Source organism: Aphis gossypii, chromosome 1, assembly GCF_020184175.1.
Source record: "Aphis gossypii isolate Hap1 chromosome 1, ASM2018417v2, whole genome shotgun sequence".
NCBI classification, from domain to species: Eukaryota; Metazoa; Arthropoda; class Insecta; order Hemiptera; family Aphididae; genus Aphis; species Aphis gossypii.
This window is the reverse complement of record NC_065530.1, coordinates 36175962-36193116: the sequence shown is the minus strand read 5'-3', so window position 1 is coordinate 36193116 and position 17155 is coordinate 36175962. Positions and strand designations below refer to the sequence as shown.

Sequence of the window (17155 nt, the reverse complement as noted above, 5' to 3'; positions counted from 1 at the left end):
ATAAATTAGGTATTTGATTATCTGGTGTTCACAGTCACTTATAGAAAACCACATAAATTCTGTACGTCTTATCTTGATTAAAAAATACCCCAAGTTAACAAAACTCGCTGTGAGTCCATTAAATTAAATGTTTTTTTTTTTCGTATAAATATTATACATTTATACCATTCGTTTGTAAAGTGTAAAGTGCAAAGTGCTCTATATAAATTATCGCTGTATAAATGGAACGTGTCCGATACACAGAACACTCGCATTAATACACAATAATGTTATTATCCATTATCATCGTGATTGATATAATCTACGGACACTTGTACAACTTTCCCATACGCATATACAAATATCTATTTATAATATATATATGTATGTATGTTATAAAATGTATATGTTTGATATTTTGGGTATACGTTTTAAGGACGTATGCGAAACACATTAAGCATTTCAGTATCAGATAAAATCAATCGAACTCGCCTGTATGGAATTCAGATTCGTTAATAGTAATAGTAATAATAATCATAATCATATGTGAATAACAATCGATGAGTTTTTACGGTATTCTGGCATAATTACACGTTAGCCTATCTCCAAAATGGGCATGTGTGTTGAGTAGAGCAATAATGATAATGGTCTCGCCAAAACCGGCTGGTATAAATTAGCAATAATAATAATAACAATAATAATAATACTGCATAAAGGGAAACCAGAACACTATCCGTATACGTACACGTTTCCATTAGGTATAGTGAAAAGAAGGGGTTTGGTTTTCATTTAAACGAATAGATTAAAAAGATTCGTCCCAATCTATTCGACGAGTCGGTTGACGGGACAAGCATGTTTAAATTTCGTATGTGTTGGTTGATGTTATTTACACAATTTGTGGTGAGTGTCGTCACACGATTACTATGTATTATTTCCCGTTCATCCCGCGATAAATTTAATTATTTGAGTCCCTTATCGTAATGAGATTTGTATTTGTTTATATACTTTAGGACGTGCGACTGTCCGAAGACTTAAACGATTATTCTCGCGTCGTTGCGATGCGATATTTGGCCGATGGTTCTCAATTACCGTTATTGTCTGTAAGTTTCACGAACAAGTACAATAGGCTAATGCCGTTCAATGATGTATGTGTTTTTACTATATGTTTTACCATGAGCACGATCAAAAGATTCGATTGCCGATTCAATCATTTATCGATTTCAAATAATAATCTACTTACACTGGTGAAACTCGACTGGCCTTAATAGAGGTTTTCCTATTTATTGATTTTGCAGGATAGGACGGCGAATTCGGTTAACAATCAAAGACGACGCCGTAGGAAAAGCGTCTATTCGGACTGGTCGGATTGGAGTTTGTGTTCGGATAGATGTATTACGGTCAGACAAAGGTTAGTACGGTAGTGTTCACAATTAGATTATATAGGTAGGTATGTCATTCTTATTTTTTGTGCTCGTAACATATGGATTGTTAATAAAAATTGTCTAATACCAAAAATAAAAATAAAAATTACTAATCTTTATAAAAAAATATTTTAAACAAAAATCTATTATGCTGCAAAATATTGTGAATGTGGAGAAAATATGAGGGAAGGGTGATTATGCCACTAGTGGTATCCCCGCCTTGGTGTCTTGTCTGTAACAAGCTGTATTTATATAATTTGCATACGACGCGTGTTCAGACATTGTCTAAGGTCGAAAATTTGTGGATCGAACGTCGTTACCGAATCATCGTATTGTTTTGTGACTGGTTCGAGATGCCTGGGGCTCGTGACGAATTACTACAAACAGCTCAACTCAAGTTTCTTGAACAAAGGTTGTACATTATTATCATAAAACTAATGTGTTTATTTTTTGAATGACAATTTTGCATTGCAATTTTAGGTGATGGGTATGGCGTGTCTATGAATTTTACATGTGGTGTTAATGTTGCTTCCACTACTAATCCCAGTTACAAGACTCCTAGGTTTTTAGTTAAAATAATGGGAGGTCAAGAATCTGAGAAATTCCATTGGCCTTGGCAAGTTGCGGTGTTAAATGGATTTCTGGTATTGTGATAGTAAATATCGTTCACATTGTCCATTACATTAAGCGTTTTCAATTTTTTTATTAGGATATAATTTGTGGTGGTACCCTCATAGCTCCTGGCTGGGTGCTCACAGCTGCACATTGTTCTAGACAAAAATTATTCGTGATGTTAAAGGAATATGATTTATCGGTGTATGAAGGCGATGAAATCAGATTAAAGGTATGGATGATCTATGTTATGTATAATATATTCAGCATACGCATACCGTTACACATTTTATTATAGTGGATGGCATTTAGGATTTTCAAATGTGAACTTAAGTAATAATATAGCTATTTTCATATCAATTATAGGTTGAACGTATAATAATACATCCCAAATACAATCCAAATACAATTGATAATGATATGGCTTTGTTAAAATTACGTACCTTAGATTCAGTAATAGATGGTGGATTAAACTTACAGCCAGCTTGTCTTCCGGCTTCTGGTTTCGAACGATGGAAACGGAAGCCTAAAATGTGCGTAGTTATTGGATGGGGAAAAGTGAAATCGCAAGATTCTTATGGATCTAAAATACTTCGAGAAGCTAGGGTATGTATATAGTTTAGTATTGATTCTAAGTAGATAATAAAGTTAACTGCAAGTTTACAGTATTAATGATTATCGTATCAATTAATCAAACAATAGTTGTGTTTCATACTTACATAAAGGTTTAGCTGAGTTATAAAATATTTGTATTTATAAATAACTGACAATATAGTATTAATAATGTTATATCTGTTGAACAAAAATGTAGTTTTTACAATGATTAATCGGCTAAAATATTTTATAACTTTCATCAATAGAATTTATAAAAAAAAATGGTTGAGAACAATGAGGACTTAGATAATTGTTTAACAATCTAACTGCAAATTTTTGTATTATCAAATTGTCTCTCATTAGAGAACTCTTTGCCATTTTTGTATATTCAAATTGATAAAATATACATAATATGCGTCATCGATAAACAGTAATTATGGTTGGCGATATTTCATATTAAACATTCAAATTTTAATTTTAAGTATAAAACAAATAAATAAAATTAATTACTAATCAATGATCAGTAAGTTTTAAAAGGTAATAAATAATTATATTTTTTGGTAATTTTGTAGATGAATTATTTTGAATAATTGAGATTGGATCTTATAATATTTTGTTTTTACTCAATTACCTAATTATATAATCCTTTTATTCAGACCTAAATAATTACATTAAAATAAAAGGTGTCGAGTGAGTCATTATTATACGAGTAGTATTATGCCATTATTCGTATGTTAAATTTGAATTCAATGATATATCATTGTATACGAAAACCAAGTCTAAGCGGAAGTGGTCTGTCAGACTATAATATTACTAACTATAATATATATATATATATATATATTTTTACATAGCAATTAAAACTTTTTATTTTACTTTTTAATTTTTTATATCATGGTAAGTTGATATAATTTTTGTTTAGATAATATTATATTTTATTAAAAAAACTTATATAACTCGACATTTAATTTTATATATTTATGTTCGTATAGTAAAACATATAAAATAGATTTATAGATATTATTTTAAAAAAAATGATATCATTTTTATTTTTACCCAGCAAATAATTTTAAATCACATTTTGTAGAACTCCCCCCCCCCCCAAAAAAATATTGAAAAGTTGAACATGTTCATAAATAGCTCAAAAAAGCCTTAATATTATGAATATTTTATCTTAAATAAAAAAAACAATAATATAAATATTTTGCAAAAATTTCAATATCTATGCAGTATATTTTGATATTATAATATGTAGGTGTTTTAGGTAGTTTTTGATGTTTTTGAACTAATTTAATTACATATTTAGATTCATTATATGTTTTAAAAAAATTAAAAAAAATATTTCCAAAGTGCGCAAATGTTGCGTTTTACCTGTGATACATGGCATATAATAATATATAAATATATAAAATACTGACATGTATAATATGTTTTTATTGCTATCCATAGGTTCCGATCGTTGGTCAGCGGACGTGTCGAGCTGCGTACTGGCGTTATCAGATCACTGACAATATGTTTTGCGCGGGGTACAGGGACGGTCGGTCAGATACGTGTTCGGGCGACTCGGGCGGGCCACTATTGTGCAACATCCGTGGCCGGTGGACTGTGGTGGGTGTTACGAGTTTTGGCTATGGCTGTGGCCGGCACAGCAAGTACGGGATATACGCCAATGTGGCCAATCACGTGCGGTGGATCACGTCCGTGATAAAGACGTCCGGTTATCAGTGACCCGATGACGACTTCCAAAGGAAGTGTTTGAAACAATCTCTCATGATAGTTACCTACCTGTCATTGTTCATCTATATTTTATTGTCTGTAATAATATCAATGATGTTTTTTATCAAAAAAAAAAAAAAATATATTTTATACATTATATAATATAATGTATATTGTATGAACAATGGTTGAACGAGATACCATTAAAATATAATTTTGATTATAAAACAGTCTATATTACTTTTGAAATTGAATTCAAGCATTTTTCCAAGCATTTAAGAATTTTACAGACATTTAAATCATCATGCTATTTACATTGTTTTAAGACAGTTAAGTAGCTTAGTATTTGTTTAGAATAATATTGTACTGTTCTACTTAAGGTTTTAGAAGGATTAGAGTATAGGCAAATACATATACACTAACACTAAAGTGATCCATAAGACACTCATTATAACAGAAAACACGTTTTTGAAAATATTTCTTTTACATAATTTTTAGTTTTTACAAATCAACAAAATTATTACAAACAAAACAACAATCTTTATAAACCATAAAAATTGTATAATATACTTATGTTAAGAAAAGTGTTGTTTTTTAATGAGTTAAAATTATTAAATACAAATTATTAAATTATTAAAAAACTTTGATATTTTTTGAAATCATGAGTGTCTTAATATGTTAAATGTATCATCCGATATACTATGAAATTTTATTATTTTACTGAACTTTGATAAATAATTTAGAATATAAAAATTATTTGACATAAAATTACTAAGATAATTTCGCTCTATTTGATTCGGACATTATGAAATCACCTTGGTTAAATAATACAATATTATTAAAATGATTATTAGTAGATTATCATGACTCATGATAGACAGTGTATGGTATAACTTTAGTAAAAATGTTCCCTTATCTATAAATTCAGATGTATAATTTCAATTGTTGTGCTAAAACAGTTACGTGGTAGCCTTTATCAATAGAACGAATAATGGTTTTTAATAAGACATAAATTAGTATAAAAAAAGATAAAAAAATATTTAACCTATAATTATAAATAACGTATTTCAATTTATTAAATTGATATGCGATGTAAAAATATATATTTTAAAATTATAACTAATATTAAATATGTATTTATTTTTTTTGTCCCAAATTTTGTAAAAAGTGATGCAAGTATTGGTTTTATCGTAATATGTGTTATTTTTGATGACGTCTATCATTATCCAACATCATTTGTCACCTTTTGAAGCAGAAAGAATGCATACATATTTAACATTAATGATAATTTTCTGGTAGAAAACCAGATGTTAGTAGATACCGTGTACATTTAAGTGAAAATTCACAGTACTTTTCATGAAAATTGAAAAAGAAGAATAAAAAATAATTGAAAAAACTGGAAAATTTATACCTACTAGTTTTGTTTTTTTACAAAATCGGTATTATTTTTTTTTTTTGTAATTGAAAAAGAAAAACTGTAGAGATTTGTTTTTATAATATATTTATTTATTATTTAATAATTTATTCACAAGGCATTATATATTTTCAAAAATAGTTTGGCATTCTTGAGTTATTTATAGTAATTTGTTTGTAATTTTAGTCTCTATTTATTTATTTTTTTCGATTTTTGTAAAAATATTACAAAATATATAAATATTATAATATTATATTATAATGAGATTATTTTTTAGTGTTATGATTCAATACATATTATATGAAGAATTTCTAATATTAATTCTATCAATATTTAGATTGATACCACCCCCGTTTTATACCATTATCTGCTTACACGAGTATGAGTTAAATAAAAAAATGTATAGATTTTATAACATATTGTTAGTTTAATTTTTATGTATTCTGCCACATGATAAATAATTTGTTTTAATCTATATTGTAAGTTGAGCATTTTGCTATTTGATAAAAATGTACATGTTTAAAATAGGGTATTATTTTGTATATGGTGTATGGTTCGGTAATATTATATGATAGTGTAGAACATGAGAAAATAAATGGAACATTAACTCAAGAATTACCTATTTTTATTATGTATTATTCATATGTATATTTATAAATTAAGGAAAGGGATTCATCGACAAATTTATATTACCCTTTAATTTTTTTTGTCACCGTATGAATATCTAGTGTCACAAATGAATTTGAGTCATTTTTGTATATAGTGCTTTAAGAGCTGTATGTATAGCCGATTTTATTATGTAAGTCGCTGTATCAGTTAAATAAATTAACAATTATTGTTAATCAGTTGGTACTTTGAAAAATCACTATTATTATTTTATCTGAAGGCGATCGCTGATCACATAAATATACACGGAAATAATTTAGCCACGTGTTATGTGTACATTTACAACATTAAGGTGGCTATACACAATACACAATACACTTTTTGAGACTTCATCATAAATTTCTTCAAGTATAAAATTTATTTGTAGCTTATATTTTACTGTCATTTCAAATCTTAGAAAAAAATATGCAATTGCTACAAGTCTCGAGCTTTGCTTATAATGTTATCAAACAATTGAATTCAGAATTTTACATCGTTATTTGTCTTATATAATAATAATTGGGCGTTAAGTTTATGAAGTTTATTTCCATGTAATTGTTAGTTTTTGTTTTTAATATAAGTACAAACTATTTCAGTTAAAATATTGTATAGAACGTTTTATTTATTTTCACGTCCGTCAAAACAAAAAAAAAACATACATACATTTTACAATAATATAATAACCTTAATATGCTCCAACAATAGGCAGGCATCACACATTTTTGGTGAACATTTTGTTTATATGAAATTCATCACGCGAAGGGTTGACATTAAAAACATTATTATAACAATGTAACTATTCTAAAAATATATATTATACGTATATACTATTTATATATATATATATATATTATACATTTTATAATATACATATATTATAATTTGTTACACAATGTAAAAGTTTACAAACACCGAAAACAACACCAACATTATTACATTATCTATTTCGAGTAATTTTTTTCATTCTGTCTTGGCGTTGTTATTTATTAATTATTTTTTATACAGTATAATATTTTATGTCCCTGAATTCTGATACAATCACAGTAAAAAACAAGTGTGCGACAACAATGCGCTTGATTAAAATTTTTAAAACTTAACACCATATTCCATTTAAATATGAAAAAAAATAAAATCATAAAATGTCATCTAAGTCAAATTTCTAAACATTTATTAAAAAAAAAAATAATAATAATAATAATAATAATAATAATGATAATGATAATATAAGCACTTCTTTATAAAACAAAATAGATCAAAACACAAACATTGGAAATTATTAAATTTAATTTGCTGAATATTTTGATACATTTTTTCGAAACTCATAATTTTGATCGTTTTATGGAAGCAATAATTATTTAATTATTTTTATTATTTATATACTTAATACTTTTAATGGAAATCATAAGTTTAATCAGGTACGTAGCACAATTTTTTATTTTCACAAACGTTATTTGATTTTAATACAAATTATGATTATTTTAACTTTTAATGTTTTGCATAGAGACAACTTAAATGATAATGTAATATTGCTTAAAAATGAATAATAATAACTTTGGGTTAAGTATTCTATCTATTGTTTTATTTGTTTAAGAGTTATTGAGTTATAATGCGTCAAATGTATCAGGTGTGTGGTACAATGTTAAATGTGGTGTGAGACGACAACTGGTGATAATTTTACTTCATTTGTTTACAGTAAGATCTGTTATTGAAGTGAGAAGATACCATAATGATATATATTATATTTATTGAGAGTATCCATTAAGAAAGTTTATCTTTTACAAAAAAAAAAAAAAAAATCGAATTTGGCATTAAATCATATCTACAGAGGACATTTTTTTTTTTATAGAATGATTTCACACGTAAAAAAGGCATTAAGTACTATTATTTTAAATCGAATTTTCGGCCAGTAGACATTTTTCAAATAATCAGTTGTGAACACGCTATTGTGGAAATTAATTCGGCACACAAGTCTAAAGGCTTATGAGATTAATAAAACGTCGTATTATAACCGATGAGATTTTAGAGTATTGTAAAAATATGCATATCATATTGTCGTAACTGAGAGTTTTGGCGAGTAAAACGTCGACTGACTTAAATTTAAATGTTATAATGCTGATCAATAGTTTCAATTATAAATATTAGTTTACCTGATCTATATTTCGAGTATAATAAGTTAGAAGTTAAATTAAAACTGCCCGAAAAGCACACACTGAGTTATTGGGTATACGTATTATAGTTACCATAAACAAATTATTTACACATATATAATATGAACGTTAACACTTCACACTCTAATTATACGTTTATATGGTTTAGATTATTTTTATTATTATAATTGTTATAATATTATATAATATTATCATATTGTTTTACGAAAATCATACAACATAGATACCATGCAATTTAAAATATACACATAAGTTATAAACTCGAAAATAAACAGTTGAAAACTTGATTGTTTCTTAAATTATTATTAATAATTTTAATTTATAATATAATTAATTAGTAATTTATGTATGCATTTATTTATTATTATTTAATTATTATTTATAGCAATTATTATGTGAAAGATAAAAATCTCTCAGCGATATGATAACAAAACATCATGTTTGTATAATAAATCTTAAACTAATCACAAAACATACATTTCTTTGTAAAAACTAAATTTTAATATTATTATTAGTGGTCTTCTTTTCAAAATGATTTTTTATTTTATAGATAAGGCTCGACGTGGTCCCAATCAGACCTATGTCTGCTGAGCCTCTCGAATACAGTCTTTTCGATTTTGTACTCCCCGGTACCAGCTTGCTTGCACAGGGTGCTCAGAATGTCTTGATTATCGACAGTTCGCGTAGGTAACACGATCTAAAATAATTATTTTAATGAAATTTCGGTTAATACTTCTACACACAATAATATTTTATTTACGTTTATGAGATCGTTGGGTGCAATTTTAACCAGATTAATATCTTTTTTCAGCCTTGTCATGATATGGTGAAATTCTTCTTTGGCATTGGTTTTTGTCTGGCTCTTATTGGTTGCCCATTTTATCATTGCCTGGAACTTTCGAATTTCGGACACTTCGAGTGGCCTACACATTATCTGCTGTACCAGTGACTCGGAAAGCGTAAGGAAATCACAGTGATTCAAAACCTAGACATATGCACCGAGATGAAAAATAAACTGTATGTAATATGTATACATATAATATTATGAGTATGTAAAAAATAAAATACCCTTAATGCGTTTTGTTCGATATAAGTAAATATCAAATTAACTAACTCCACTGCTGAATTATATCTCCATACGTAATTTTCCAAACTGTTTAACATTAGGCATATCTAAAACAAGTTTATAATTATGACGGAGAAAAAAAAAGTTCAATCAAGAAAAGTATACTTACCACATCTACTCTTAAATGCTGTTTTGTATGATGGAAACATGCCTGCAATAGTTCTGGCAAGTCATAGTGTTCAGCTGCACATATTAGCCCGGGGACATTTGCACAAGTGATTTTACAGGAGCTCGTATGTAAGTAATCCAGTAATATTCGAAATGTGTCCGGATCAAATTCAATGATTGAAAACTAATGGGAAAATAAAGTTACGTATTTTATAAGTGAATAATCACTAGGTTAGTGAACATTTATTATTATTGTGTTACCTCGATTTGATTGAGTTTCGCTCGATCAATCTTGTCCCCTCCATTATTTGGACAGACACTTACTTTAGGCACGGACAACTGAGCTAATCTTTCTTTCTCTTTTTCTTTGTCTTTTTCTTTTTCTTTATCTGGATATTTAATATTTGTTAAGATAATTTCAACATTATAGATTTTTAACCTTATAAATCTACTTACGGCTAAAATCTTGAGAAGAAGCCCATTTCTTTTTATCATCAGCTGACAGATTTTGTTGTTTTCTTATTGACTTACTCCATCCAGCAGTAATCGTTCCTATTCTGGAAATAGCTCTCCGCATCATCGGAGAGCTAGGAACACTTTTGGCCCTTTAAAATATTTTAATTTTAATTTTTCTTAATGAATATTTTTATTGGAAAATGTAATTAAATTTCAAGAATATACAAACCTTGGTGTTTCTATATCTGGAACTTGTAAAAAGTTACTACTTTTTGCTTTTTGGTGTTGTTGAGAGGGTAAACTAGGAAGACCTCGGGCTAATAGTTCAGCAACCGGCATTTGAGGGGATCCAAAACCGGTGGAAATGCCATATAACATTTCTTGGAATACTCTATTAGATATAAATTAATATTAAGATAAAACTTCAATATTTTTATTATTTTAAATTACTTAAACCATCTTTTTATCATGATACATACCGACTTCTGACACCCAAAATGGCTCGTACACCGATAAACTTCGTCTTTTGCTTACTTTGGCCTACTAAAAATACTACATCAAACAAATGACCGTTTATGGAGACATTTGATTCGGAGTTTATAAAGAATTTCGTAAAATCTTTAGCAAGAGTATCGTAGTCTTCAAACCGATCCCTAACCGAATCAAGTAATGGACTGGATGGCCTCATGTGCCCTATTGGTCTCCAGGAACCTCTCCTGTAAAGTTATATTCCAGTGTTATATGCATAAAAATAATGTATAAGAACTTTTATTTACCTATATGGTTTAGGTATTTGACCAGTCTCACAATGATTTTGTAAGTTTGCAACAATATCCTCAAGCATTTGGCTACGAGTACGTTCTTGCATTCTAGCAAATTTTGGTGCTGAATAACTTGCCCGTTCGCCATTTACGATCTTTGTTAAGATCCATTCACGAAACATATCCTTTTCTTCAAAAACTGATTGTTCCCAAAGATATGGCTTATAAGCCCCGACTTCATCTCTAGTTACAACAGATACCTTGGAAAAAGATTATTTAATGATTTAATTTAATTTAATAACGGTTAATAATTTAATAATTTAAATCATTTATTTACTTCGTATTTAGTTCTTTCTGTTTTTCTTCGAATTCTCGGACTTACTCTGACCAATATAAAAGTATGAAGAAAATGTGATTTTATACAGGCTGGTGAAAATCGAGTATCATCAGCTTCAAGAAATACAACGCACACAATATCATTACCAATATGTCTTTTTCTTTGCAGCTGTAAATTATATAAAACGATTTTTAAATTGTAAAATTCATTTAGAGTTGTCTTGAACTTTACTTTTTGTGCATCGTGTGCTTCATAAGGTAACATAGTTGAAACGTGAAACATTATTTCAATATTTCTCCAATTTGTATAAACAGAATGTGTTCCAGTCAAATCGTGTACTGTATCTAATCCTCCTCGATACTTATCGAACCCTATAAAATGTGTAATGAATAAATAAAACGATAATCATTAATATTTGATTTGTCATCATACCACAAAGTCTTTTGGTCTCTCCTAAAAGTCCAAGAAATTCTTCAAATGCTAAGCTATTTTCATTGTTGTCCAATATATCTTCTTCAGTAGTTTGGCCTTCTTTGACGTATATTACTCCAACTTTGAGTTCAGATTTCATGAACACTTGGTCTAGTTTTAGTAGTTCATCGGCCGTATCAGGTAATTGGCCCAGTACTAAAGGTGGATTTAAATTTATCTCTTTACCTAGAGACCTGACCACTTCCTCACGATTATAGCGATCGGCAAATACACAAGACGCTGGTATTAAGCCATGAACTGTGTAGCTGATTGCTCTGACCAATATCCTAGGTATGAAAAAACCATTAGTAAATACATGTATTTTTATCCTAAATTATTTATTGAAATGAATGTACCTAAATTGGTCTCGACCATTAATGGTTTCTTGTTTAAGACTTAGGATGATTGGGCCTAAATCTTCATCATTTGTGAAGTAATTCCAATGTTCCTTTTGATAAAAGTACCTCTCAAATGTTTCTTGTTCTACAGAAGTCAATTCAAAACACCGATTTTTCTCCCACTGTTCTTCAATTGAAGTTTTTGGTCTGTAAAATGGTAAATTAATAATTAGTTAATATATCACTATATTTCTATTAAATTACAGTACCTGGATGGTGGCATGATGTAATCATCATCATACGGATAATATTCGTCATCTTCTAGTAGTAGACTATCCGAACCCCGAGGCCGTCCATATCTATTTCCAAAATATTCTTGGGCACCATCTGCTCCGTCTGAATTTGAGCCATTATTTAACTCACGCTCATCAGATCCAGATTCTTCAACATATCCTGCTTCACTAGTGATTTTTTGACGAGAACATTCTATCCAATATCCAGGAGCTGGTTGGAAGTTATGAGGCCATTCCTCACAAATATCATCTACAAAAATAAAACAAAAAACAAAATATTATTGTATATTGAAATACCTTCATTTTAAATTTAATTTTAACATATTTTTTGTTCATGGGCTTAATATTTTTCTACTTAATTTTCCTTGCCAGTAAACATCTTTTAGCGATTTAATCAATTACTCGTGGTTAAACAGTATATTCTACAAATATTCCTTGTAGTGACAGGATATTTCTGCTCGGAAGCTTAGGACATAAGGGTTTATATTGTTTTGGCTTAATATTTTCCACTTCGTTGGTTGTAAAGAAAATCTTGTACTTTGGTTAAAAGAAAGTATTTTATTTTCAAAGTTTTTTAATGTTGTTATTGTATTTCTAGATTTATAGTTAATTAGTGTTATAATAATATAGGTTTATATTAGGTTAAATAATAATACTAATTTGCATACTACGGATATAAAACAATACGAAATAAGTTTATTTCCATACATGTTTTTGTACCTACTATATAATTTATATTAAAAATATAAATTTTTAAAAATAATTTGTAGATTATTATTAATAATATAAATTATGTTGTAAAATGATTCACAGAGAGACAAATGCATATTAAACACATTAAAGGTAGTATAGAAATTGTTTAAAAGTATTCATGATATTTTATTCAAATTGATATTAAATGTTCATATACGATTCATCTCCAAATTGTGTTAGTACTGATATTCACGACGCTCTATAAATTATAATATACACTCTTGATAATAATTTGACGTGTTTTAACATTATAACTTATTCTTTTGTATCTTTTCAGCTGCTAAATCTAGAGACGTGAACCTTTTGATCATCCTTAAATTTAAATTTTACTCATTAAAATCTATCTCTAAGACCTTAATATTTTTAAGGTTACAGTTCATAAATAAAAATAATTAAGATACATTATAGCTTATGAAATATTTTATTTTTTTCCTGAAGATGAAGAAAATACAGAATGTTCATAGCATGTGAAAATTGGGTTTAAAAATTTTAAACCGAAAGCTGAGAGTTTTGAAAAATATTAAAACAAAGAAAATTTTCACCATCTTGTTTATATTAACTCAAAACAGTTATCATTATAAAATATAATTGTTTTTCATAATTTTGATAGCATACAGTAATAATATTATTACATATTTGTTTTTTTTATGGTTTCTTTTATTATTAAAAATAGTAGGTATTTGTATTATAATGCAACATGATAAGTACCAACATTTTGCATTTTAGTGACTTTCCTTTTTAAATTATATACTCGTGTAAGTACCAAAATAACCAAAATAGTAAGCAATATTGATTTAATCTAAATCTTAATTTAATTTAAGTTATTATTTTTTTTAATTAAACAATAAAATATCTCAATGTAGTAAAAATTCTTACTGTGTGTTCGATTTCAATTATATCCAATATCTAATTAGTGATCTTTATTACCATAATGCATGTTTGTGCGGAAAACACAGATAATCCGTGATTAAATTAATTAATTAAATAGTCAACTATCAGGTTATTTAATTTGTCAAAAAGTTGTCTTCAGTTTTTGTCAGATACAAATATTCACACGTGCTCATATTTTACGTTTATCATTATTATATTATATACCGGACTATTATGTGTAGGGAAAGTAATAAAAAAAAATAATTTCCGGCTCAGACAAGCAGGTTCCGTTACGTGTATGTGTCTCAAACTTTAACACAGACGAATATTATCCCTTTTATATACAACCACCGACTTTATTAAAATATTTTAGTAATTCAATTACCAGAAATACAATACCTTTGCGAGCGGTTGGCTAGAGATTGTAAAAAGTGGGTAGGTAATTTTAATATATTTTTCTAATAAATACAACAGCTATCATAATAAAATGACATCCGCCAGATAAAATTTTATTTCACTATTTATTTTATGTACACGGTAAAGGAGGAAATTGTATGTGTATAAACTTTACTTATAAATGATGAAAAATATTATCGTTAAACACGGTAATATTATTTCGTAAGAATGAAGTTTTAATTATTGTTTTTGTTATTATCATTATTATTATTTCAATGTTTTATACTTCCAAAATCAATAGGTGAAGTGTAAATCATGGTATCACAGCGTTTCAGATTTATACTTTACTTTATTACATTTCATATTTATGTGGTAACTCCAATCATGGACGTAGTTAGAAAATATTTTCGGAGAGAGTTTTGGTCTAGAATCTAGATATACATTAAGTTTAATTTAAAAAATGTATTTTAAAATTGTTTTATGTTTAATTTCAGGGATTGTTTAAACACCTTTATTTACGCTTCCATGACTCCAATCAATTTTAAAATAATTTTTATGTTATCAATTATTATAAAACGTGTTAAGTGTAGCTTATAATAAATATTCAAAAATATGTATATACAATTTTTTATTTTTATAAACATCATAAATTATTTAAGAAGGTACTATAGTTTCATCTCGTAATTTTAAAAGAAATGTATAAAATTTGAATTAATCATAACAAATTAATCTTTAATAGAACATTAAGTAGACTTATATTTGAAATGTTAAACACGAACCTTTTTTTTAGAATATTGATGAGTAAGTAATAAGTATATTAAGTCTGAAATTGTTCGATCCTTCTGTGAGTCATGGTTGATAAAAAATGATATAATCATACTTCTATAACACTGTTGTTTGTCATCGTTGATACATTAATATAAATACTGACACTTAATTTTACTAGGTTTACGAATAATGAATTAAGTCTACAAACAAAGAATTATCCTTATTTTTCTGTAATCTGTACACAATTAATAGTTAAAACAACTGTAAAAACGACCAGTAAAATTTCAAATTGATTGTGTCAGCTAAATAATATGTTTAGAATTAGTACGATTTTTGGTGATAAACAAATACAAAATCATAAACGCTGCATGTCGCTTATTGATTTTTTTGGCATTGAATAATATGTATTAGTTTTTGTTATTTATTAATAAATAATAATTCTCGCGTCTTCACAGTTAACGATGATCACTTTTATGTGTATTTTTTCATATTCCGTTTTGTCATTTAAAAGATAAGACATTTTTATATAACTATTTTAGCCACTTTGCCAGTGTCAAAAAAAAAAAAAAAAAATTAAAAATTAACAAATAAATGAAAATTTCTGAAGTATTGATATAATTAAAGTTTTTACAAAAAATATTCGATGGTATTTTTGCTTTAGAATTTTTTTTTAAATATCTTGTGTTCTTGGAAATTAAATATATTTCATAAGAATCATTTCAAATGTAATAAGTTAGTAAACATATCTTTTTGCAGTAGAATTTTGATGCAAAATTAATTGACTATAACACTTTGATATTTAAATTTTATAAAAATAAATGCTTGTATTTAATTTTTATATTAAATGTACAATATACTGATTTTTTAGAATTAGTGAGAATGTTTTGAAAAATTTTTTTAACAAACAGTGTAACCTATTTTTTGCTAGATTTTATTTTACAATGATTTAATGTAATACAAATAATAGGTACATAATAAAAAAAAAATAATATGATATGATCGGTATATGGAACGGAAAACACCGTTGTGAACTATATTTTAAGATGGATAGTTATTATTTTATATTATTAAACGTAAAATATATATTATATCACCGAACATCAACTACAATAGTGTTGTATTTTTAATGGCATATCGTTTAAAGCGCGTACGTGGAAAATCTACACGTATGCATTTATCGTATGAATTGAAAAATATAAATTTTATTATTTCTCTCTTTCAAAATCGTAAAAATTGTTCGCTCTTTATTTATTTTTCGATTTTATTAGGTGTGTGTATATTCTGCTACAGCCCTTATAGTTGAAGACAACCACTGTAGCAATGCTGTAGCTATATAATGAAATTGAAAAAATCTATATATATTATATTACACCAAAACCAAAGTATATGTCGACAAGTCGTTTGGCTCAACATAATCAGACCGGTCCATATTATATAAGAAATCGTTAGAACACGGACTATCTGCCAATCACGACGGTTGGAATCCAGTTTGCACCATTTAGTCGGAAACTTTTGCTTATCTGCAAATAACAGTAAATTGGAACCTGGGTCGCATCTCCTATTACACCTTAATACACAGTAAAAAGCCGGGAAGGACTGTGAAACTTTGGCGTGGGTACCTAGTTTATATAATATATCGTGTGGGCGGCGTAATACAAGAACAAATCTACGCAGTTATCTAAATTATGAAGGTAAAAAAAGTAAAATAATAATAACGAAATCCGGAAATGTGAGCCAACTAAATCCAATCATCAGATGGCTGTAGTCAACAATTTAACAAAATTATATATACTATTAGTTCCTGTCTTCCTGATGCACCAATACAATATTATTAAATAAATGCATTTTGTAAAAAAAATATTTGCTCAACAAATAAACTTAAAATATGAATCAATTCTGCATGATATTTTTGCATTTAATTATTAATGA

At 27.4% G+C, this 17155-nt stretch overlaps 2 protein-coding genes across 2 annotated transcripts in view; one reads left to right on the top strand and one right to left on the bottom strand.

The window, feature by feature from the left end:
• The first annotated feature begins 772 nt into the window (after window positions 1-772).
• LOC114126863 (trypsin-like) lies at window positions 773-5353 on the top strand. Its single transcript, XM_027990905.2, has 8 exons — window positions 773-879; window positions 990-1079; window positions 1275-1387; window positions 1679-1812; window positions 1881-2044; window positions 2110-2244; window positions 2379-2618; window positions 4056-5353. Exons 1-8 carry the CDS (start codon window positions 832-834, stop codon window positions 4332-4334), a joined length of 1203 nt encoding a protein of 400 aa, XP_027846706.2. The 5' UTR covers window positions 773-831; the 3' UTR covers window positions 4335-5353.
• A 1630-nt stretch (window positions 5354-6983) lies between these two features.
• Window positions 6984-17155, bottom strand: part of LOC114126862 (uncharacterized) — a 261745-nt gene continuing 251573 nt past the window's right edge. The window contains exons 11-24 of the mRNA XM_050197114.1: window positions 12416-12689; window positions 12165-12353; window positions 11770-12095; window positions 11569-11708; window positions 11338-11505; window positions 11016-11260; window positions 10719-10955; window positions 10469-10630; window positions 10240-10388; window positions 10045-10172; window positions 9785-9967; window positions 9618-9722; window positions 9310-9534; window positions 6984-9246 (exon numbers count right to left, since the gene is read on the bottom strand). Of these exons, the coding sequence (XP_050053071.1) occupies window positions 9094-9246; window positions 9310-9534; window positions 9618-9722; window positions 9785-9967; window positions 10045-10172; window positions 10240-10388; window positions 10469-10630; window positions 10719-10955; window positions 11016-11260; window positions 11338-11505; window positions 11569-11708; window positions 11770-12095; window positions 12165-12353; window positions 12416-12689 (2684 nt within the window). The 3' untranslated portion in view covers window positions 6984-9093. The remainder of the gene's footprint in view (window positions 9247-9309; window positions 9535-9617; window positions 9723-9784; window positions 9968-10044; window positions 10173-10239; window positions 10389-10468; window positions 10631-10718; window positions 10956-11015; window positions 11261-11337; window positions 11506-11568; window positions 11709-11769; window positions 12096-12164; window positions 12354-12415; window positions 12690-17155) is intronic.

Excerpts from the sequence above, each read along its gene's own strand:
- LOC114126863 (XM_027990905.2), top strand. The coding sequence starts at position 832 with ATGTTTAAATTTCGTATGTGTTGGTTGATGTTATTTACACAATTTGTG. Across the intron at positions 880-989 it reads TGTTATTTACACAATTTGTG|GACGTGCGACTGTCCGAAGA; the intron begins GTGAGTGTCGTC and ends TATATACTTTAG. Across the intron at positions 2,245-2,378 it reads GCGATGAAATCAGATTAAAG|GTTGAACGTATAATAATACA; the intron begins GTATGGATGATC and ends TATCAATTATAG.